The sequence below is a fragment of the Netta rufina genome (assembly GCF_964035555.1).
Source record: "Netta rufina genome assembly, chromosome: 3".
Classification (NCBI taxonomy): Eukaryota; Metazoa; Chordata; class Aves; order Anseriformes; family Anatidae; genus Netta; species Netta rufina.
In genome coordinates, this window is record NC_140125.1 from 81,872,219 (window position 1) to 81,898,623 (window position 26,405).

Sequence of the window (26,405 nt, forward strand, 5' to 3'; positions counted from 1 at the left end):
AACCAGTAGTTAAAAGTGCACAAAAATACGACATTTGGAAACAAGAATACCCAAAATAAAGAACTATTGAATCGTGGGTGCTCTTGAGTAACTAACTATAAACCAATCCACATCATTCATCACAACAGGATCTTCTACTTATGTGCTCACTAGCTACACAATGCAAAATTTCCCAGCGTGACCTTGCCCTTCAGAAACCAGAGAGAGAAGAAATTACTTGTCTTAACACGTATAGCTATGTGGACAGACATATAGAGACATAACAGAACCTTTTCACTATTCTGCTTCATATTAATTTAGGAAGTTGGCTTAAATATATTGAAAAAAAATCACATCTTTGTCAAAAGGCTCTTATATCTTGAGAAAAGTAATTGCTTTTTCACTATAGTTCAGCTGCCTCTTTGGCAGACAAACTGTAAAACCCATGCAGCTTAGATAAGCTCAGTTTAGCACTACTGTCATCTCAGATCCTTCCTGCCTTGGCCTCTTGAATAAGTGCAAATAATCTGAACTAAGAGGACATGATCAGACCCTTCTTCTAACTGCACACTTGGAGTAATGATTTTTTTTTTTTTTCCTTCTGGTGGAAGTGATTCTAAGATGAAAGATGTCAATTGCAGCCTTGTGAGAATTTTTCAGTTTTCTCACAAAATTGCTGTTCAGCAAGATGAAAAAAAAAATACAAAAAAGAAATACAACACACAGGACAAAGATAGGGAAAATTCATTCCGGGCAGAAGCAAGTCTCTAGGTCATGACAGCAAGTCAATAGTGCCCTGACTTGTAAAGTCTGCTTCTCCTGAAAGCAGCCCAGAAACATCCTATCTAAGAGACTATTTTTACCATGTGTATGTTCAAAAGACATGCAAGAATACCAGACTACATAGCTGTTTAAAGCATACGGCTGCTAAATGAGGATTAAGTTCATCTCTACTATTCATAACTGGTGAGATAACAAAAAATGCTAGGTCTCACAGCTGCTAACTGACATCAGACGTGGCAGTATTAAGTTCATTCCATGGACTCCAGCTCCATAAAGCAGCTGAACATATAAAATATGCTTGTTTTGTTATTTTCAAGTAAAATAGCTCAGGAATTTTCATTATTTACTGTATGCAAATGCATCCTAAGTTAAAAACCATTTCTGTAAAAAAAAACAACTTCAGCATGCAGGAGGTTGCCTTAGTATTATGAATAATCCCTTTATTCTCCAGCTGTGTATTGAGCTCACATCTGTATGTGAGTCCTTTGATGGACCACATGTGTACCAAGGACCACATGTCCATCTCCTCCGCTATGATGCTAATCAAACTTGAACTGTTGGACTGCATTACAAATTTCAGCAGAGGCTGAACACAGCACAGTGGGCTTCAGGAACTTCTTGAACTTGCAGTTCCACATATGAACGTAGTTGTCTGTCAGTGGCCACACTGTACTATATTTTATTCCTGAGTTGGGTTTATGTACCTATGTTGCCAGGTTTGATTTCACTAGGAAGGTACTGACAGATCACTTTTAACACCCCATAAGTCTTTAACTTTATAGCACATTGCTCACGTAACAGACCTCATCGTCCTTTCTCTGCAACACTGGCAACCGAGAGCTGCTGCAGTGATGCACGTAGATATTGAATCTATGCTACCAAATGCTGTAACAGGCTGATTTCAGTGATGTATATATGCCTGCAGGACACAACAAAGATTAACAGTGCACAAAATACCTAAATCAGCTATCTAGGACCAGTTCTTAAAAACAGCTTATATTTCGCTTGAGGAAATGTACATCCTGGGATGCTGCAGCTAACCAGAAGAGACAGAGCAATTGATGTTCAAACTGAGTTGTTGTTACTTGTTTTCAGGACCATTGCTCTCCTTGGTCTACACTAGCTGCAGCATATTGGCTCAATATCAATCCATCTTAAAAAAGACAGCCTAAAACCAGCACAAAATAAACAGCTTGTTTTCAGGGAAGGAAACAAGTCTGAAGCAAGAAATTATCCCATTAAGAAAAATAGCAAAGATTCATTTTTAGCATTAAAATGCTGAACACAGGTGATAAATCTGCAAAGTAGGTAAAAGATAAAGGTAAAAGGCAGCTGCCAGAAGTTTGAATCATGTCTAATTTGACAGAAGAGGTGTCTTACACTGCACATGAAGACCAAGCACAACAGAAGAGAAAAGAAAACACAGCAACTCACCATCAAGGGGTGGAGAAGCAGGGGTATTTTTCATTTTAATTGGCTTGGGAAAGAAAACCTGAAACTAAAACACAACCCTTAAAGTTGCCTTTAATTACTGTTACCTGCCATGGGAATAAGAGTAAGGAGATAGGAAACACTATTCCCCCAGCTAAGTGGGAAATTGCATTAAATGGCAGCCACTTGATGCGTCTTCCTAATTCAAAGAAAATCGAAGTTTAAGTACATTAGCTAGCAAAAAAAACACCAATCAGTGAAAGCATATTAAAAACCACTAATAGCCACATATGGATTTACTAATAAAAACTACAGATCTTAGTCTTACTTTATATAGGACAAATGAAAATTATGTCTGGAGAATATCAGGAAATATCAATCCTTTCCTGAAAAAAATACTCCGGAATATCATTCTCACTAGATTTACTCAGCACCTTTTCTTCATGATTTATTTAAAAATATTGTGCCAAAAAGTAAGTCTACAAAACTTTCTTCCTGAAAACACAGTATCTTTCTGCAGAAAATTTGTATAAGCTTTGCACCCAAATTTTATTCCTATTCTCTAAGTAATCAACTTCATTTGTAACTACATCGAAGCAGAGGTAAAACTACTTCTACAGGTTTAAATTGAATACTCTAATTATATCTTAAATATCATTACTGTGAAACTAAAAGAGGAAACACCTGTAAAAAAAAAAAAACTCAACATTAAATAGCATTAGTAAAAATTATATATCAATTAGAATCACAATATTTATATGAAGCCAAAGAATTTAGAAAAGCAATTAAGATCTCCTATAAGGCTCCTTTGTACACCATGAAAATTTACTACATTTTAAATTACAGTAATTGAAATAATAAAAGTGAAGCAGTCAAATGAAGCCATATTTTAAACTTAAACATAAACCATGTTATTTTCTTTAATAAACGATTCTGATTTTAAACTATAAAAGACACCAGTGGGAAAAAAAAAAAAGAAAGGAAGTCCGGTTTTAATGCCTGGTAATATTTCTTGGATCATTTTTCAGATAGTCAGCATTAGCTTCATCTAACACTTTATGAGAAGTGCTAAAGAAAAATAGTTTCAGCTTCAGGCTTTTACACAGACAAGTTCCATGTGCAGCTACACACTTCCCTTATGTGACCTTCATATGCATTAAGTATTTGCCCTCACTCTGCATCTGGAATACATGGAATATACCAAAAATGTTCAAGTTATTAAATTTCCCAATATGTATGCTTGAAGTTGACCTATTTTTTCATTTTTATGAAAATTGTACTTGATTTTTAGTTCTGATTTAAAAAAATAGCATAAATCATGAGTTCATATGTTATAGAAAAGCATACTAAAAACACTGATTAAACTTAAGCATGCAGATCTTACTCTCTTTCTGACATATTTTCTGAAAGCAAATATCACTAACAATTATTACAAAAAAATAATAGAAAATGTCCCCCAGAAAAACTCATGCATACACTTACATCTATCAGCTCTCCAGAGTCAATTTACCTAGATGCTAAATAATGTCTCCAAAAGGGTTTGTTACTCATTATCAATATCGTTACTGAAGTGGTAATGTTCTCACTGCCTTCTCTTTCTGCTTGTTACTGCTCCAGCCACCAATAATCCTGGTTAATTACTCTCCCTTCTTACAGCCTATTTTAAACATTTGTAAGCTCATTCCAACTTCTTTGCACACTGGCCAGTGCAGCCATGAGACCACCATGCCCCACCATCTCTTCCTCTCCATCGGTGGAGAGATCTGTCTGGTTCTAAGCTCCTTAGTACAAGAGATATGGAGCTACTGGGGAAAGTCCGACAAAGGGCCACCAAGATGATGAAGAGACTGGAGCACCTGTCCTAAATGGAAAAGGCTGAGAGCTGGGACTGTTCTGCTGGGAGAAGAGGAGGCTCAGTGGGATCTCATCAATATCTACAGATACCTGAAATGAGGATTCATTGAAGATAAAGCTAGGTGGTGCCCCATGCCAGGACAACAGGCAATAGGCACAAACTAGAACACAGGAGGTTTCTCTGAACACCGGGAATCACTTTGTTGCTGTGCAGGTGGCGAAGCACTGCCACAGGTTGCCCAGAGAGGCTGTGGAGCCTCCTTGGAGCTCTTCAAAAGCTGCCCTGACACGGTCCTGAGCAACCTGCTCTGGATGTCCCTGCTTGAGGAGGGGGGTTGGACCAGATGCCCTCCATTGCCTTCTCCAGGCCATGCCAGTTGCACAGGTGAGAGGGGCCCGTGAACCCAAAGGCTCCTGTGCGGCCTGGGGCTGACCCAACAAGGCCAGACAGCTTGTGCTCTGCTGGTGCTTGCACATCGAGCCTTCCCTGCAATTCATCACCTCTGCCTCCCTCCGTGGATTTCCAAGAAAAAGGCCTTGCAGCAGTTTGTGTTTGTTACGGCTTCAGAAAATTCCTTTCCAGAACACAAAGACTGGACACCTGCCTAAGGCAATCTTGTTGAGTACAGCCTCTGAACAGCCCTGGCACAAGGTTTTACAACCACCCCTGAGAAAACAAACTCCCAAATCTAAAATAGAAATAAAGCCATTTGGTTTCGTGCAAATCAATAGGGAGGGCTTACTGAGGGAACCATCATGTTAAAAGTTCCAGATCATTCTGGTGCAGCAAGCACAGGTCACAGCACCAGTGGCAGAGCAGCACAGCCCTGTTGGCCACACAGAGCCCCAGCCTCTTTCTCCTCACACCGCTCTGCCTACAGAACCCTGCCCTCTGCCCCACACCTATATGGGGAATCACCACATGTCTCAGCTGAGCTAACAATCTTACCAGCTCAACACTTGAACAAGTGTATTTTTTCTACTTGGTTGAGTAATGTTTTGGTTTGGGAGTTTGCAATTATTATTTATTTTTTTTCTGCCACAGCAGCAAGAACCTGCTCAGGGAGGAAGCAGAAAAGCAGCTATGAAAGAGGTGGGAGGAAGCAGAAAAGCAGCTATGGAAGAGGTGGGAGCCCAGTGGGGCACTGGCCCTGCTCACCCAAATCACTGCGCCATGGTCCAGGAATTTGGAAGCAGCTCTGGTTTTGCCAGCATAGACAGCTATGACCTACAGTGACTTGTGTCACAAAGGGGAAAAAATAATTTGAACCTTAAAAGTTATTTCTCAGCTAGATCTATTCCCCACTGCTGTTCACCTCAAAACTCCACGAGTTCTTTACCTCCCAGAAGGCAGAATGAAGCACAAAGTGGGGAACAAATCAGGAAGCAGGGAGATAACAGCAGAAACTGCCTATATTGGGAATGCCACCAAAACGTACTTGCAAAACAGCACATTAAAAAGACTTTCCATGTGCTGTGCTTTGCCCCTGTCTTGGCCCAACCCAAAGTATTTTTCTCCAACTTATCAGAAAAGATTACTGTTAAAGTACAAGGATTTAAAACGCATTAGCCAAATAATGCCTGGTAAATAAAGCAACCAATGCAGTTTCTGCAGAGCTTGTACTGGAGGTGCTCTGTAGCACAGAAACTGCTTTGCAATCTCATGCACAGCCCTTGCAGAACCGGTTTTAACACCACCCTTGGCCTACTGTAGCAAAATCAGCACGGATTTAAAAATGGACAAGCCAGTTTTTCCAATTTAATTAACAATATAATTAAACTGAAGAAGAAAATTACTTGCCTTCGTCATGACTTCACTTTCGAGTAACATTATAAACCTGTATATGATTATTAAGAATACCTGTGCCTGGATTACACTGACATTTTTCAGATTCACAGAAAAAGGAATTACCCTTATTGCTTGTACTGTTACTGCTACTCCTTTTTAAGAATGAGCAAAAAATACATACACTCAAACTCACATGGCTCTCTAACTTTAGAAGTAGAAACAGGAAGACATCTGTATTTCAACAGACTTCTTTGTATAGCTGACCACAGTCAACTAGGTCCTGAAGCATGCACATTTTTCAGTACTGTTTCACCACACATAATATCCTTCAAAAGGAACAAAAAACCATATGTATATTTCTGGAAAATGAGACTACTGTTACAATTTTGAAAAAGAAAAAATACCTCCAATTTTGGGGGCAGTTCCTCAATCAAATATATTGAATCTAACTGATGGGTCTACAAAGCCACAGCCAAAGAAAATGTACAAGCCTAGTTTAACTGCTTTGTTGTGACAAAATACCCACTTAACACATTTTTCTGTTTCAAAGCACTATGCAATATTTATCTAACGTATGTAAACAAATAAAGTATTAAAATGCATGCTACATTCTATTTCACTAGGATTTCTGAATCAAGAGGGACATAAAACTGAAACTAATTGCACAGCTTTCTGGAAGATATTGGTTATACTGCACGTTATACTTTGGACAAGTTAGTAATAAATCAACACTTGGGCAACATAATTCAGACTGAATTCAGTGCTACCAAGATAAGTGTATCTGATGTTGCAGCTCTTTATGGAAGACTAGACAGCTGCTGTTAAACTTCATGTCCTTTTATTGTTCAAATATATGTGGTGTTAAGATTTCATGACGGAGTCTAGGATCAAAAATGGTGATTTACTTTAAGGTTCATTTTTATCCTTACGAAGAAATAAAGCAGAAAAAAAAATGAGGTACATGAAAACCCATGTTCATGTACAAATACAACACCATGACATGGACATCCATAATCAAATTTGGAGTGTGCTATTTTTTTTTTACTAACAAAGAAATGTGTCAACCAAGTGAATTTCAGCTTTGTTCTATGATTTCTCTGTTAAGATACACAGAAAAATAACTGGTTTCCTGACAAGATCTATTACAGAAAATATATTTTTTTAAATGTACAGACACATCAGACATATCAAGCATTGCAAGTTGCTTGATAACTTAACCTGCAACAATAAAAACCACCACATTGATAATGTCACAGGTTTTTTTGTTTGTTTGTTTTACATATTACAAAATATTAAGAGTTCCATTCATATAAAAGAGAAATTTTTGTTAAACATGCTATGTTCATATTTTCAGGAATCCTGTTGTTGTTTCAGTTTGTTTATTCTTCAGAAGTACAAGCATAGCACGTAAAGGGCAGCATATATTGGCTCTGCCAAAGGAGAAAACCAAATATCACACTGGAAATGTGTCATCAGACAGCAAGGAAGAGACCTGTGACATTGCAGAGGGAAGACCAGCATTGATCTCCTCTGGACTCTTTCCAAGGGCAGCAGAGCTAGGAAAGCAAGGAGAGGGGCGGTGGCGTGAAGAAAAGCAGCATCACTTTGCTTGAAACCAGTGGTGCGAAAGGATATGGAAGCAAGGACCCCAGTGCTGCTGCCCTCCCTGTCCTGAGATGATGGGAGAACCCCGCTGCTCCTTGGCTTCTTCTCAAGACACATAGTACAGTGGCCATGTGGTAAGGAATCAGAATTAGAGTAATGCCAAAGTTCAATTCATCAGAGTTCAACATGGCAATTCATGGCAAATCACTATCTGCAACTAATTTTTTTTTTTTTTTTTGGAACCACAAAACCTCTGAAAAGGTTAAAAAAAAAAAAAAAAAAAAAGCAATCGGCAATGCAGACAGAAAAAAAGTGTGCTTCTACATGGTACAAAAGGTAGTGGTAATGCAACAAAACAAGAAAACAGAACAACAACAAAAAACCACAATACACCAATCAAACAAAAAACAAATAGACTTGTGCAGGTTGCAACTGTTTCTTAATTCATTTTGTGAAGGTTAAAAAGTTTACCACAATCACCTACCCATTATAGGGAAGACAAGGGGCAAAGTAGGGCTTTGCTCATGAATGAGAGGATGTGTCTTTAAATTCACAAAAATAGAAGAACAAAACTTAAAAAAAAAAAAAAAAAAAAAAAAAAAAAAAAAAAAGAGGAAAGATCACCTACCTTCATTCCTGCCTTAAAATCCACAAACTTAGAGGGATTTTTTTTTTTTTTTTTTTGTATTTTCATATGAAATCCAATTTTTAAGTTAGCCAGTAAATTTTGAAGAAAATCTGGTCCAAACAAGTCAACTAATGATCAAAGTCACACATGAGCATAACACACGTCCAAAGCAGTTGCCACACATGCTGTCAGGAACGCCATTTGAGTGCCAACCACAAAATCCCTAATACTGAGTTCCTCTAACAGTACTTCAAAATCACACTACCATTAAAGGATTTTTTTTTAAAGTTCATCATAACATCATTCAGATTGAATACATTTGCTTCACTTCCTTGTAAATGATTTCACACCTTAAACAGCAGCAAACCTCTACTACTTCCAGGTGACAGCCTTACATCTCCTATATTTGAAGAGCCAAAAGCCTTCAGCATTGAAATTCTAGTCCCTCAATGTGCATCTATGCACACAATTAAAAAATAAAGTAAAATGCACTGTTCAACAACAGAGAATTGGCAAAAGTTATTTTCTTTCAACACCAACTGAAGAGTACAGCATCTCCATGAATTAACAGGGATGCCCACACCAACCAGCCCCTCCACCAAAGGGGAAGCTGCTCCTTTGCTTTCCCATGCAGATGTTGAGCACAAATGTACTGTCCCAGCTTGACACAGAGGAAGAGCCAAGGGTCAGGTTTTTGTTTGTTGTCACCTGATTGAGGTGCAGGCAGAGATGAGGTAATCCTGGCACATGTACCAACAAAACCTCAGCCAGCAACCCTCAACCCGAAAGCAAGATTTCCAGCTACAGGATGCTATTCCAGCAACAGTATGTGTAAAGGTCTCATGAACCACATGCAGAAGACTTCATCAGAACCTGAGGACACACACAACCAGGCAAAAAAGACTGGCCTACAGGATTGCACTGGGTTTCTTCTTGGCAGTCATGGTACTTTGTTTTAGTAATCCACTCCAACAAATTTTGTACCTATTCTTTAAACCTTCTGGGAGCTGCACATAAAGACATTTAAAAACAATAGCAAAGGAGCTGCACAACTGACAGAGAGAGATCTTTCAAAGAACCAAATAACATGTCTACAAGGACTACAACGCGACAGCTCCTGGCTCTGAGCCCAGAGTACTAGCTGCCTGACCGCACCATCGTCCTGCATCCCACCCACATCCCACAGGGCAGTGATTAGCTTGCAAACTTCCCATCATCTACCTTATAGCCAGAAAATTACTCTATTCCAGATGGTGCTTCAGAATATCTAGAATAGGGGCATCATTTACTTCACTCTGGCATAAAAGGGCAAGAGGAAAAGGGTGTGAGAGTGTGCTCTTTAAATTCTTTGTAATATCTTCTATGCAAAGGGGGAAAAATCAACAACAGTTTGTTTCTTTATTTGTTTAAATACACAGACCTTGAATAATTGATTGGAGTGCAATCCCAGCATAAAGAAATTGAGACTCCAATTCTTCCCCTGTATTTGAATTTTGAATAATTTTACCTTCAGTGAAACCACCTCAGTTAGTCTGTCAATGTCACCTCAAACAAAGTCTAAACTAAAGAACAGAACTACATACAGGGTGGAGTGAATTTAAAAGACGTGAGGACCTCCTTCCCTATGAGGAGGTCATATCATCAGTCAACAAAGGATTCCTATCAGATACTTTTCTGGATGATGAAAACCTTTGCACTTTACTCCCAGCCTCAGGCTTGTTCACCACTTAGCATTAGAAAAAGAGGAAAAAAAAAAAAAAAAAGAAAAAGAAAAAATACAAAACAAAACACAAAACCCCTACAACACATTGTGCACGCAATGTTACAAACTCAAAACAATTTTCCTCTGCAGCATTGCATCTTGCCCTAAATAATAAAAGTCAGGAAAGGAGAAAAAGAAAGGTAAGTGGGCTGCATAATTCTCAGTGGTTTTTTTTGTTTTTTTTTTTTTTTTTCCTCTACATTAGCATTGTTGGGGGGGGGGGGGGAAACAGACATCTAGAAACATACAGTGCTTTACAGCAAAAAATAGCTAACAACAATACACATCTTACCAGTGATGAGTTCAGATTTTTAAGCCAAAATCCCTGGCACATCAATCTGGAGAGTGAGTTGGTTCTAGTTTTTGAATCTCAGAGATTTTAGTGGACTTTTGGTACTGATTCAATACTGTATTATTATCCTTTTCCTTTCATTTATTTTCACTTAGTCATAGCCTGGAAGCCCCTAGCAGAGCACAATTCATTATTCTGAATCTTTTCAGAACCTGTATGATGAAATAAAGTATTACCGATTTCTGCTCTCCTCTAACCATCTATTTCAAGCATATATCATTGATTTCTGCCATAACCTCTATCATTCATTTCACTTTTCATACGAATAAAAACATCTTTTAGGAGCAGGATGGGAGAATGTATCACCACCAGCTGCCTGATACTGTGATATTCACAATTTTTCTTAGAATCTTTTCTTAGGATCTTCCAAAAACTGTTAGAAGGATGACAAAACTTCAGCTGCTTATATGTAAAGTACTCATGCCTTCCAAGCGTAGACAAAAACCCTAAAAAAAAAAAAAATTGAAAAAAAGAGCCATCTTGATCTTCTTTGTTTACACACGATGATTTAAGTTAATTTTATAATTCTGAAAAACTGAATCAGGCACTCCAAGGTAGCTGATTACCAATAGTATGTTTCACTCTTTGCTGGCTGACAGATTCGGAGGTATGACAGGAAGGGGAATGCCACAGGCTTTTCATAATCTTGGTAATCAAGGATAATATAAAATTTGCATACCACCTTGCTGATGAGTCGAATGTTTCATGGAAAAGCAGTGAGGTTATAGTCACATATATTTCATCAGAAATTAAGCACTGGCTAAAAATATTTCATATTTATCTCAAAGTATGTCTTATTGAGTTTACAGGCAGACAGTTTTCCACCTGAGACTTAAGGCAATTAAAGGCAATTTATACTGGGAACTCATACAGCGCATTAACTTCCAAATCCTTTCCTTGCCTTTGGAAATGCCAAGCATCCACTATATTTTGGTCACCTTGCCCTGAAGTTATCAACTATCCTGCAGGGAATGGTGAAAAGAAGTCAAAATACTCATCGGCCTCATAGAAATGGGGTTATTCAATGGGAAGAAGAGAATTTTACACCTTGTATGTACAGCCATACAATTCCTTTCTCCAACACTTTAGGTATGACATTTCCACACTAGTTTTAAGAAGTTCACATCATAAAGGTAGCAAAGGAAACCCAGAACATGGCAGAACAAAAGAAAGCCACTCACAGAATGTAATATAACAGAAAGCAAAGCAGTGGAAAAGATGACTTTGAAAAACTTACACAGGAAAAAAAAGAAAAAAGGGGGGGGGGGGAGGAGGAGTAATCTTTGAGCAGTATGCTATTTGTGAAAAGCTAGATTAATGCTGAAATGATCTAGCTTGTAAAAATCAAGGCGGCAAAAGTCTTTCCTTCTCCCCCCTGCTGGAACGGCTGTCTCTGCATTTTGCAGAGGCAGGGCCTTCTCTGCTTGCAGTGGAGAAGTACACTTGAGTCACCAATTTAGACCAGGTTGACAAATTTTTTTTGACAAACAATAATCTCTATTTTCAATTGTAAAAGTTGACACTAATTTAGTATGTTTTCTCCTTTTAGACACAAAAGCCCAAAGAGGCTAACAAAATTAAACCCATGAAGGTAGTAAAGTAATTATGTACATCTTCACATGACAGTTTAAAAGTTCCTAAACCTTCTAGGATCACAAATAACCCCTGGATTGGGAAACATTATATATATACATACATACATACATACATATCTATATATCTATATATATATCTATATATCTATATCTATCTATCTATATATATATAAAAATATGTATACATATATATAAGGCTATTTTTATGCCACAAAAGCATCAAAACCATTAGCACCATCATTTTTAAGAAGAACTGGAGGTTCAGTGAAACCTCCAACATTTCTGACAGGAGTCAAAACCTGGAGGTTGGCAACTCGGTCATTCAGTCATGTTGGAGCTTCTTTGAGCAATGTTCATATTCACTCCGTGCACTGTAATTTTCCAGTCTGAAGACTGGAATGAGACTGAATGTATGTGTAGAAGTCCTTTGAGAGCTGTAAGTGCTTTGTGATCTGCAGAACTAAATTATTACAGTCTTGCTGGTAATCACTGTGCTGGAACTTAATCTTTCTTTGTCCTCACCAAACTGATAAACATCTCATAAGAAACAAGACAGAAATTTGACAGATATGCTTACACACTTGCATGTTTATCCTAACAGTTAAATAAGCTAATGTTTTGTTTGCATTAACAAGTCTTTGGGAAGCAGGAAGAAAGTTCACCACCAAAAATGCATTTCTCAGAGTAACTCTTCAATAAACTGTATCTAAAAAATAAAAATAAAAAATAAGTATAAAAAATAAAAATATTAAAAAATAAAAATAAAAAACTCTTTTGATTAAGTGTTATCTAGAAAGCAATAGTCAGGAGAACACTTAGCAGTTTACAAAGCATTTCTGACAAGAAAGCAACATTGTTCGTGTTTGATAATATTTCCAAAGGGATCCAATTTTTCATCATTAGTGATAATGATAAAGTGGTAAGACAGTTAATAGTGTTTTCACCAGATGAAAATATCAGAGGAAAGATAGAGACAGACATATAATCCATTTCATTGTGTATTAATAAGCTAGGAACAAAACAATTGAGGGACAGTTACCTTAAGAGGCACAAAGTATTCTCAAAGGAATACTTTGAGAAGGAAATGCTGAAGAATGATGCACCTCTATGACAAGCATTACAGGGATTTCCACCAGCTACCAAACACAGCCTGTTGCAGGCTTAAGAAAAAAAAAAACTGTTAAGAAGAAAAAATAATTGTTTTCTTTAATTATAAAGTTAGCCAGCTTTTTACCAGTACATTTTACTAAACAATTTTTAAATCTCTGCTTGAAGAAAATATCTAGTTGCTCCCCCAAAACAAAAGTTATTATTCATATTTTATTTCCAAGAACGCTTAGGAATTAGAAGAACTCACCGTATACATGGATTGATACTAGATGAATTTATGAATGAAGTAACCTGTGCTCAAAATCATTCTGGTGATTCTGAAAGTGGAAGGTCAAAAAGCATGCACAAATATTACCAAACTATGTAAAGAAGATGTCTTAAAAACAGCTGCCCCACAAATTCAATGTAACTCCAAAGTAAACAGCCTCAAATGGATGGCACAGTAAGTATCACGTAAGTATCACAGTAAGTATCACGTAAGTGATAATGGTACTGAAATCGCTTAAACATTTTTACTGGAAGTTATAAGTAAAGTATAACCTTTTATGTCTCTTTCAATGTCAAAATTTAAAGGCCCAGATGCTAATAAACAGACAAGAGATTTGACATTGATTTCTTCATACATCTCTTTCCACCAACAACTCTGACAGTGCCAGCTCAACTCATTGTCTTAAATGGAACCCCTCTTTTTCACATCACCAAAGCTCAGACTTCTCCCTTTTCCCTGATCGTTGTGCCCGTATTTTAATCTCAATCTTGGTCCTTAAAGCATTCCTATGGAGAGATTAGCTTCCATTTGGCTGCCATTTCAGGTCAGTACTTTCACTTCCTTACACAAACCTTACTAAAACATTTCTCAGGAGTGAAACTCATTCATACAGGTATCACAGAATCATAGAACAGCTTGGGTTGAAAGGGACCTTAGAGATCATCCAGTTCCAACCCCACAGCTACAGGCACAGATGCCACCCACCAGAGGCATCTCAAAGCCTGATCTAATCTGGTCTTGAACACTTCCAGGAACAGGGCTCAGGGAGAGGCTCCAGGAACAGCTACTCTGGCAACCCCGGATGCCAGGGCCTCTCCACCCTCTGAGTAAAGGATTTCCCCCTGACAACTAATCTAAATCTCCACTCTTTCAGTTTAAAACTGTTCTCTCTTTTCCTATCATTATCTGCCCAAGCAAAAAGTTGCTCTCCATCTTTTTATAAGTCCTCCTTAAGTATTGAAAAGCTCTAATGAGGTCTCCCTGGAGCCTTCTGGTGTGAATCACAATTCTGAAATTTAATTTTTAAATTCTAATTTACTCTTGTAAAAGCTATTTTAATTAAACCAGTATTAATCCAAAATAATAAGACTGCTTCTGTGATTCATTTTAAAACACTGTTTTGGTGTCATACTACAAATTTTTAGTAGTAGCTAGAATCCTGAGTCATGGCCAACAACACCACTGGATGCAGTTCTTTAAAACACAAAGACTAACTCCTAATCTTAAAAGTAAACCAGAACATGACAGAGAGTATGCTGTAATGCTTATAAGCTTTTGTTTAAGAGGCTCAGTTTTTAAATTACAATTTTTAAAAAGTCTACAAAAATATAATAAATATAAAATATAATTACTGATTTCTAAAAGTTCTCTTTCGAGAACTTGCTCAGTGTCTCCTTCAGCCTACATACTCACCTGGCATCCCCAACACCTATGCGTGGCATAGGCTTTCACCAGCCTACAGCCTGCTGCCTGAGCCACCCTTTGCCTATTTTCAGTCCGGTTCCCCCACCAGACTGAAGCGGCCTCAATTCTAGAAGTCGAAGAGGATTCCTCTTCACAGCAGTCCTGGTTTTGCAGACCTTTATCATGTTTTCCCGAACTATGCCTTTTTCTAGGCCAAGGAAACTTACCCTTTTTGAGCATTCCTCTCATGTGTGCCTACAGTGCCATTCCTCTAGCACTGAACTCTTGCTCATGCTGGGATTTCCACAAGGTTTGCACTGTCTTGCAATTCAATATCCAAGACTTAGAGCAAGCTTTAACATGAGCTGTCTAGCTACTTATCAGTGTTCCTTAAAATATTCAAACACAACACTTCCCATATTAAGTTCTCCTCTATTTAGTCAACAGAATTACACTGTTTACAAGTTTTATTCGACCAGAATGTCTTTGATTTATTTTTAGTCATTTTCAGTATTCCAAATTTAATTCTTCTGAAAACATCAGTACTTTGGAATGCTTTCCTTTCTTCAAGAACTTCTTTCAGGATTTTCCTGATTCTACTTATCGCTTCAAGGCTGGAGACTGTACAGAATCAAGGAAATCTAGCTTGTAAATAGGAAGCAGGAGTTCACGAGGGTTTTTGGCCTGTAACTCAGTTCTGTGCAGTTCACACAGGCTGTATTGATTGTACTTCTGTACTTGCTAATAGCAATTCACTCATTCCTTCCTTTCAGATGTATCAGCTGACAAAACCAAATAAAATTCCCTACTTTCCCAATCTTTTCCCACACACAGCTTGACAACAGTCTCACATCTCTGCATGTTTAGAGTACTGATCTAATAGCCAAAAAGACAACAAATTTTCTTATCTAACAAGAAATCTGTTTCTTACCTTATCTAGCATATGGCCTGAATATACACACCACTAGTTAATATTCAGTCAATCTGCCATCCCGTTATAATTGTTATTGTTTTGAAAGCTCTTAAAATTGTAAGGGAAAATAACTTTCCAAGATCTTTGAGATATTTAAACATGTATAAATCCTATATACCATCAATATTAAAATAATAACACATTCATTACTCAAATCAGGATTCACAAGTCAGGAATAAGATGATTTGGCTTTCTAGAGTTTTCCTGCACCTTTTAAATGGTGCAAGCATCATTATTAGTTTTCCTGAACTGATAAAAACAACATCTACTTGGTAACAATTCCATTATTTCTGGTTTGCTAGCTACACTTCTAACTGTAATCATCACTACTATCAAGCAGGTACCTTAACTAGCCTCTTTTTAAACTGCAGAGAACCATCACTCTATAATGAAGTTTTAAAGATACATAAAGAAATCAAATAATTCATTTTTAACAAGTTTGGGATTTGTGGTTCTGAGTCAAGTTTCCTTATCAATTTCTGGTCAAAGGTTATTAAAATCAAGAGAGAGGCAATATGAAAGGAAAACCAGAAAATCCACGATTCACATTGCAAACTAAACCTTACTGGCTACTGAGCAAGGACGTGACACTACAGTAGTAACAGGAATTTGCTGGGGAAGACTAAAAAAAATAAAAATAAAAATTAAAACCAAGGGAAAACAGTGTTCACACAGACAAACCAAAACAAAGCAACCCCATCCTTAATTTAAAACAACAAGAACAAAAATCAAAACAGATGACATAGGTGGCAAGGGAAGAGAAGTGGAAAATGATGGTGACCAAGGCAGAAAAGCAGCAACAGTCCTCAACAGCTGTACAATCCTTCTGTGCAAAGCAGGAAAGAGCTTAGGGAAAAGAACAGAAGCATTAGACAAAACAGCATATGCAGACGGGAATAAACATTTTAACTAAAATAAACTAATGAGTGACAGTAGTAACCAACACACAATAAAGAAAGACAAATCTCCCAAACAATTATAAAGTTTAGAAGACAGAAATCCTCAATAAGTTTTCCTTTGAAGTAAACCTTGCATAGGTCAAAGGTGGAGTATTTCCAACAGAGCGATAAAAAAAGATTCCAGAACTAGCAAGGATCAAAATCAAATCATGTCTTCAGTCCCAAGGGATTCGCTAACCAAACCCTTTTCCTTGACAGTTCATCCCCATGTTAAACAAACAGAATAAAAGATGCAGATGCCTTCTAGCAGGAGAGAGAAGACAGAGCGTATCATTGCAAGACTGCAGAAATTTCCTGAGTGCAAAACACAACAACAGAAGAATTACAGGTCCCATGCTTGGAGTAACCCACAGAAATGGTCCTAACATGTAACTGCCATTAGAATTTCATGTCATATACACTGTAGACACTAGAATCTTAAATCAGTGGGGAAAAAACAAAAAACAACCAAACAAACAAAAACAAAACAACAAAAAAAAAGAAGTCTGCAAAGGGACTAGCTTCTTTCTTAGGCTCCAAGTTCTTGAACTGCAAATTAGCTCAAGGCTAGAGGTGTATTCTGGGGAGGTGTGACCATGGGTTTGTCCTGATGGTGAACTCTTCTACAAACTTCTACTGTTATCCGCTGTCAGGGACAGGATACAAAGCTAACCAAAAATACAGTCTGATCCAGTAAAGCTATTTACTTTAAATCATTACTATTTACTTTATATGATTAATAAATCATATTGTATTTCAAAATTGAAAAAAAAATATATCACTTAATAGTATAGTAAAAAAGATGTAAATGAATGATAATGAATGATTCCATTAAAAAAAAAAAAAGTATTTTCATAAGTAAGAGGAAACATTTAGTCCATCTAAAAATATATTAAACTGTATCTATACTGTTGAATAGAGCGATATGCAAGACAACTGTGCTCATTTTGAGCAGGAAGCAATAAAACTGCACCAGTACAGAAGAGCATAGAAATGCTTTTAAGGATATAATTAGCTGAGCTGCAGCATTATATTAGTGTTATTACACAGACATCCTGCTAACTTCCAGCTCACTGTATGAGGCTTCCTTGTAATGTGAACTGTGCTGTTCAGCCCCTGCTAATCTCTGAGCTTTTCCCTCAGTTAAAAGTGAAGGCAATCACAACACAGGTGACCTGATGACCCAAGTACCTGCGCACAGTTCTGCTCCACAGTCATCTTTAGTAGTGACCTTGCTTGGACAGGCAGGAATCCAGTCTCGCTTCTAGTAAAAAGCCTCTTCCATCTCGTTTTACAAAGTGTTGCGTATTTCCCTTCAGTGCTAGCAAAACTCATGGCCCAACAGGTAGATCAAAGTGACAAAATCATGAGCTGGAGCTCTACAGCAAAGAACTCCTATGAGGCAAATGAAAAAAGACTTCCATGCCAATGAATAACTCAACTCAAAACTAACACACAAAAAAACAACCGCGAAGAGCGATGTTGACTGAGGCCTCAAAGGACCACTTAAAAACACAAAAACACCAACTCTGGTTTTTGTGAGAACAAGCAGGCACACACAGGCAGCATGCATATTTCCCCTCCTGTTTATAAAAACAATTGTACCAGTCATACAGTCACAAATCACGGCAGGCTGCATTAAGAATTTTGCCAGTCCTACTCCAGATTTATTTTTAATTTAAAAATAAACTATGTTATACATGATTTCAATATTCTGCTGGATGACCGAGCAAGGAAAAGAACGAAATTTCAGTACAGTCTATGAAGAGATAATGTGAAAGCTATAACGCAAGTGAAAAATGGCCATGTTGCTAAGATAAGGCCCCAACCACCAATCTCATTGTCAAGCCTGGCCATCTGTCAGCAGAAACCTGATTTACTGCATATAATGCTGCTATACTTGATTACTACTATACAGCTATAAAAGGCTCCTGGTTATTTTAAGCACACCAAAAGCTACTTTCCAGCAACATAAAAGGGTTAATAAAACACCTCCTCAGAAGCCAGGCTTTATGAAACCAGGTTTCAGATCTTTAAATCCAATTCCACATAGTTTCAATGTCACAGATAGATTAAATTGCTTTATAAATAAAAATATGAAAACCAGAGAAACAGAAACTCAAGAAAAATTTTAAATGCTAATAAATAACACTGGCTTCACTTTATAAGTAAGGCTGCTAGCAATTACACTGATGCTTGTTTTTCATGGAAATTATTTTGATGATGGGCAATCGCAAAGAATTTTAAACAAGGCTTTTCAAGAAATATTCCCACAATACCTCTAGTTCAGAAAATAATGAACAGAGGTCATTTTGCTTCACGTGATAACTGGCCTGGATATCCGACCTACTTGCAAGAGCACTAATGTCCTAGAGCATCCTTGGACAAGGCCCTGTAAGCCCTGTGCACAGCCCATGACATAATGCCTCATGGTGTAAGAGCGCTGAGGAAGCGTATCTAACCCAACTCTTCTTCTTTTGCACGTCAGGACAAAAATGCCTGTGTATGAGATTCATCCTTCACATCAAATACCCACCAAGTGAAACAGCTGCAGGTACTTCCTCAGGTTAATCAAACAAATCAAATAACAGCATCTAGTAATAACAAGACGATTTTTCTCTCTAAACAACAGGCCTACGCTGCAGGTGGTTTTGTCCCATAGCAAGCAAACAGGAGACAAACACGTCCCGAGCAGCTGCTCATTAGGTGAGCATCATTCTGCCTGCACAGCAAATGAAGCAAATGTCATGTGGAAAAAACAGTTTACGGTCATGTAATTAGACACAGTAACACAGGCATATCCAAAAGAGGAAGGAAGACAGGTACAAATTACAATGGCACAGGCAATTTATTTCTGGGAGTTTATAATTTTTGATGTTTCTGGACTTTAACCTCACCATTTCTTTTAATGAGGCTTGGTTCCTGTTAATTTTTCCCCATTATACAATAACAGGCAACTTTGAATAATCACTTCTTTAAGAATCTCCCATCCCCAAATAATTATTTATTTAGAATGGAACATGATATTTAAGGACACTAGGAAAGTACTCCAAAAGAAAGACCAGAATTAATGTAAATTGTACAGAACCTTGTGTAAGCATTACAAAGAGGTAAAAAATTATTGCAAGCCTACCTGATATTCGTTGGGCCAGAAGGTGCTGACAGCCAACTCTGCTCGAAGCCAGTCTTTTCCAGTGGAGCCAGTGACATTCCAGATGGGATTAGCCAGTGGGCCTTTGTTCACCCTCACCAGGATGTTCAGAGTTCCTGGGTTTGCTCCATTCTTGCTGTACAGAAGGTAACTGAAATCTATACAGTGAGTATCATTTTCTTTCATTGTTGGAAGCTGGAGCCGAGTCTTTTCTCCAGGGTCGTGGTCTGAGGAAATCACTATCATATATGATCCTAAAGAAGAGGGGAGTGGGAAGGGGGAAATAAAAATGAAAAATAAAACAGCAGTAAGGAAAAATATAAATGACAAGAAACTGATTTTCACTGTAAAAAAGGATGGATTTTTTGTATTCCAAAATCTCAAAATTCAAGCAAGAAATCCAGCATGATATAAAATTCTTAGAAATGTCACTGAAGCAGCATCTACGGAGGACAGCATATCTATGAAGACCTCTGTATATGCTTTCAACTACAAACATTTCTTCTTTCTGTTGTAGGATCAGATAATTGGGAATAGGATCACAGATGGACTGAATAAAAATAATGAGAGGTGCAAAGGATCATCATTATTCTGAGGTCACCAAGGCCAAAATTCTCTCAACTTGCTTCACAGGTTTCCTGAAAATAAGGAGTATGGAATAATAAGTTCCACATTTCTCAGCACAGCTTTACCAGATCTTCCTCCACCCAGAAATGGAAGCAGACTTGATTTTTAGATCTACTAGCAACTGAACTGGCTCACTTTGGACAGCAAGCTGCATTTTAAGTCCTGAAAAGCTGGGTTTGTTGCTACATTTGTCTGCGAGTCCAAGAGAATAACAGAGGTTTCTATTGCTGGAAGAGATCTCATCTTGTATGTTTATTTTACCAACAGACAGAATACAGAACAAAGTGAGCCTGCCTAGCTACAAAGGCAGAAAGTGGAAATCCAATGTTTAAGAAGTTGATATAGGACATATTGCTGAAACGGTTTGTCCTGATGTTCTGCAGAACGGACAGTAAGTGGATGGCTGCCAGTTTAGTTTCACAGTATCCTAACCCCATAGCATCCTCATTTCTTCAAGAGCAACAACTTCATGCCAGTGTACTATCTTGCAAATGAACCCCACAAAACAATGCTTCTGAGGTACTGCACATCAGCCAAAACTTTACAAGTAGGTGAGAAAATCCAGCTCAGTATACAACATCAATCCTTGCCCGTCTTGCTTAGTGGTTCCAGAAGGTTCATGTTAACATATTTTGCTTCTACTTTACTTCTTCAAGAGCACTGTTATAAAGAACCCTTCCTCCTGAAGAAGACTCAGATAAAATCCAACAAAAATATAGTTCAAAAATTAGACTAAATTTAAGAAATCATAGATTAGTGAGCACTTGTCCAAAGGAATATTCCCATAGGAGTTCTGCGAGTATATACATGTATGAGCATACTATCGACTGGAAGTCTTCTCTTAGCTACAAATTTGTATAAATTACTACATTTATGTACATGAAATTTCATCTTTTGATTTTTATGGAACAAAGAAATACTGTGTTCTCAGACGACCCAAGCAGTTGTATCTATGAACATGAAAATTGTTGACAATTTTCATCTTCTCAGGAAGAGATGAAAATTTAGGAGTATGGATCAAATAATCTGTGTGAGATGACAATTTACTGCCCTGTAAAGCAATTCTGTGCTAAAAAAAAACGTAGCAAAAGAGTAGGCAATGCTACAGAATGAAAGCAGCTCTGATTAAAGTACAGTGCTGGGATCTTTGAATACTCATCTTCAAGAAGAAAAAGGGGGTGGGGGGGATGTTAAAGAAAACTACTATAATGCAACATAAGCACCTAGTTAGTATTTAGAATTATATGCAGAATCTTTTATAAGATTTATTTATTCTTCAAAAGAGAATTTGGCAGACTATCAGTTCTTCATTGCTACCTCTTCATCATTAATTCTCATTTATAAAGACACAAAAGAATCATATTACACTATGTAGGACTGCTGCTAGAGATCTTTAATGATTATGTTTTAAAATCAATTGCAAATTGCACACAAGCTGTTCCAAAAAGTGTTCTAAACTACATCCAATGGTGTGCAGTGATTATTAGAGTCTCTTGACTCCAGAATAAACTTACTTAGAGAAAGCCTGCTTGTAATCTCTACCTCAGTACGTATTGTCTTATAAGCACCAGATTACTCATGAATGATGCAATACAGAATATTATTTTCCAAAATTTGGAATAAATACTATGCATTTGGCAGGGGGAGCTTATGTGTCAGCAATTGTGGGATTTTTTTTCTTTCTAAACAAGTTAGAAAAGTGAAAAGGATCAGTGAAAAATTACAAAGATTACTTTCCGCAGCATTAGCACAGATTCTCTACGGGCATCTACGTTGCCTCTTAGCCTTTGTTATGTTTGTCTTGCAAATATTTTTAAGTAATAGACAAAAAGCTAAGTATTTTTTTTCCACACCAAATACTTTTTTTCTACATTTCTAAAGCTAAGAGCAGGAAACAGATAAACCCGCCAACTTTTTTTCTGAAGGGAATCTGTGGGAGAAAATGAAGGAGCAGAATATAAGAATTAAATTTTGCAGAATTTTTGAAATATTTCTTTCAATTTACCTCAAGATAACGATAAAACTACTGGGAGGAAAATAAGATCACAATCAAATAACAAACGAACAAGAAATATTTCAAGATCTTGTTCCTATACTAAACTCATCTGCTATAACCTTTGGAGGCACCAACATGCATTTTTCAGCATATACACACATTTTAGAACACTCTACTTTTCCAACCTCATTCTTCATCATTTAAAAATACTTAGAAGCAAATTTGCATATATCTATCTACATGTGTTAGTCCCACAGCATTTCATGAAATGCTCCAGACTGTATTCATAAACCATTTGTCACGAAGCCAAAGCATCTGTTCAGCATCTTGCAAACTACTTCCCCTTGCCTCCCCTTCTTAAACTTCTTACCAGGCTATCTTCATGAATGTTCTCCTCACTCCCTCCTCAGGCATCTACCTAATCCAAGAAAATCAGAAGACTATGCCAAAGTAAACTACACATCAAATTTATATTTTTGAAAAACACACAGAATATTTTTTTACACCTTCTCCAAGAAAGACATTCTTTATTTGTAAATACTGTATACTAAAACAAGATTGAAAGATTTTTTTTCTTATTTATGCAAGCTTGTAGTACCTTAAGTTGAAACTTAAAAGCCTTAGACAAAACTTAAGTCCTAGACACTGTGTACGCTGTTGGGTTTTGTTTAAAAAAAAAAAAAAAAAAAAAAAAGCATTGCCTTCCTTCAACATTTAAAGTAACATTTAATAGTAATATGTATGTAACACAAATTGCTGAGCAATACATTAAAATAAGTGAGTAACAAATAATAGAAATTACAGAAATAATATGAATCATAGAAATTACAGAAAGAATAATGTTCCAAACAAAAAGATTTAGAATTGTAAGTCCGGCAGAAACAGAGATAGTCTGGTGTTGATGAGAACAAGCCATAAAGCTTTTAAGCTTGAAAGGTATTTGGCTATCAATACACTGCTTTTATAAAGCAATGTCTACTGGAAGGAGGATCATGATGTGAATGTATCCCTAGGAAAATAACTCCTCACAGAATTAACACCTATTGCCCCTTCACTTATCAAAGCAAATAATGTTTTAAAAAATATCAGTAGACATGAAGTAATAGGATTAAATAGTGCCAGTACCATGAGATTTTCCTTTAAAGTTTCAATAACTAGCTACTGAGCACAAAAGTGTTGATAAACATCAAAATATACACAAGTATTAAAAATAAATAAATAAAAAATTAAAAGATAACATGCAATCAAACATACATGCAGATGATCTGTTCTCACATAAAGTTATTGCCGATAACATGTACATTGATGCCTACATTTCATTGCTTGTGTGTAACTGCATTCAAAAAAAAAACAACACAGGAAACAATTTTATAATCCTGTATTATTACAAAAAAAAAAAAAAAAAAGGCTTTCAATTAATAAATTTATTTAATAAAAGAGTGACAAAACAGCCAAGAGGCCAGTTAGCATAGCTAACTAACATCTTGGATGATTATTAGTGGTTATACTGGCAGGGTACAAAAGCAAGAGGTGGGAAGTGAACCTCAGCAAACCACTTAAAGCAACAGGGAACAATTACCCAGATATTTAATGTTAAAACTGAGAGAAATAATGATAGGACAGGAGATCGCAAGTTATAAAGTAAGATATTATTGGACTTGGCAGAAAAGCAAAGTGTAAGCAAGGGAAATGTTCACAAACCCTTAGATTAATTAAACCCTTATTTGAAATTTTTGAGAAGAGTACAGCACAACTGTCAGAGCCAAATATTTAAAAATCTGTTCCACACTGGAGCAGGGGTACAGGGCAAGGAGGAAGGAGCAGCAGAGACCCAGTGGTACAGACTGACAGCAACCTCCATTCCCCATCCAAAGTTTTTACCTTTGTTTCTCACCATCTAAATCAATTTTAAGCCGCAATAAATAAAATTTTGCCCCAAGTTGAGTCTGTTTTTCCTGTGATAGTAACCAGTAAGTGATCACTCACTCTCTACCTCAATCCACAAGATTGCTCATCTTATTATCTCCCCCTGTCCTGTTAAAAAAACAGGACAGAGTACCCTGGTCAGTGTCTGGCCAGGGCACCATAATTGCCAAAAAGGTAAATGGTAGCATTTAGATAGTGTTACCTACTTGCTGTTAGACACTGCAGAGAATAGCCTTTTTAGTAAATCCCAGTGAAGACAGGCTCTCAGATTTTTACCATTATATTGGCCTAAGAGTATCTTATTGGAAACAGAACACACATCTTTACAAGAAAGAAGTCAATGCAAGTAAGTTGCTTCACTAAAAAACAGAACAGTACCAAAAAAAAATCCATACTTTACGGGAATAAAGAAAGATAAGGTGAAAGAACAAGTTCTTCTTACAGGATAGAAAGGGTAATGTCATCTTTGGATGATGCTGTGAGAAATTAGATGTGAATAGTATCCAAAGTCATCATTTACACCTGGACAAAGAGCCATTGCTGTTAACTGTTCTTTTCACTGCCTGTTTTTCACCAAGTGAAAAGACTTTAGTTACTCTGGCAGGAGGACTGTTACAAAATGCATCATAACTCTTAAGCAACATTTTTCTTGAGCTTGACATTTATGTTGCTTCACCCTCCTTTCAGTAATTCCCAAAAGTCTTACCCATCACTGCAAGTTTACAATCTTTAAAACACATAAACAATGTTCTCTTTCTCCAACCATACTTTGTTATTTTTTTCTATTTATACACATTTTCTATTTCCCCAAATCAAACCCCACTCTCCCATTATTGCTCTTCTTAAGTCCATCCCATTTATCTGCCAGTTAATAGCTCCTAATGTTATAATTGATGTAACAACAACAAGACCGATACAATTCTCTCCTACACAGAACAGAAACATCAAAGCATGAAACAGCTAAGTAACACTGCTCCCTAAACCTTAAGTGAGCTCATGTCAAGAATTCAACTTCAGGATCTGAGCTTCAGGAGGATTTGGATAGCTAGTCAGTGTTTAGATAGTCACAGACTCTCTGAAAGGCAATGACATAGATATGAGATGAGGAGCATCACTTTTTCTTAGCAGTATAATTAAATATATCCCTCATAGCTATCTCTCTCTGATTTGTTTACTTTGATAAAGACTGAACTTGGTTTTCTAGCTCAGTAGCAGGGATCGATCATTTCAGAATAAATTCATGCTGTAACTAACTACTTGGGAAAAGCCTTAGTTTTATCCCCTATTGAAAACCAAGCTTTCTTATCATCTAGCAGTTAATTGCAGGTAAGAAATCATGCTAAGACCATAAAGAAATAAATAAAATCCTTAAATAAAACACTTCTGCTTTAATGTACCAATGTGGCAGATCAAATTATTTTCTCTCACTTCCTTGCTCCCTGAAAAATGGGCTTCTATTTGAAGTGTGAAACTTGCAATTTTCAGCAGTCTGCTCTTCGACTCCTGTAAATCCTCTTCCCTTCAAACGTGTACTAACCATCAAACAATCTCCACTTAAAGGGTACACAGTAGTAACTTGCTTGCCTTCTGTTGTGCTCCTTCAATTTTTGTGACATTATTATGTCACCTTGGCATGGTTTAACCTAGTAGGCAGCTACACTCCACACAGCCATTCGTTTACTCTTCTCCCTTACACCCCCTCCAGTGGGATGGGGGAGAGAAGTGGAAAAAAGGTAAAACTCTTGGGTTAAGATGAAGACAGTTTAATAGGACAGAGACAGAATAGATAGTTAGGACAAATAATAATAGTTAGTACAAATAATAAATAATAAAGACAGAACAAATAATAATAGCAAAAAATACACAAGACAAGTGATGCACTATGCAATTGCTCACCACCCATGGACCAATGTCCACCTTGCTGCAAAAGCAGACCCCTACCTCTGCCCCAGCCAACCCCCAGTTTTACTGTACCACACAGCCCCACATGGTATGGGACATCCCTTTGGGCAGCCTGGGCCAGCTGTCCTGGCCATGTCCCCTCCCAGCTCCTGGGGCACCCCCAGCCTCCTCTCTGGCCAGGCAGCACCAGGAGCAGGGGAGGCCTCGGCTCTGTGCGAGCACTGCTCTGCAACAACTGAAACATCCCTCTGGTATTAGCACTGTGCTCTTCCTAAATTCAAAACCCAGCACCGCAGCAGCCACCAGGAAGAAAATTAACTCTATCCCAGCAG

General features: G+C 37.3%; 1 protein-coding gene across 2 annotated transcripts in view; it reads right to left on the minus strand.

Annotated features, from left to right (window-relative positions):
- PTPRK (protein tyrosine phosphatase receptor type K) overlaps nt 1-26,405 on the minus strand; it is a gene marked incomplete at both ends in the record, with an annotated part of 412,874 nt that overhangs the window by 256,355 nt on the left and 130,114 nt on the right. For both annotated transcript variants that reach the window (XM_084283862.1, XM_084283861.1), the window contains one exon: nt 19,605-19,876. In XM_084283862.1, the coding sequence (XP_084139988.1) occupies nt 19,605-19,876 (272 nt within the window). The remainder of the gene's footprint in view (nt 1-19,604; nt 19,877-26,405) is intronic.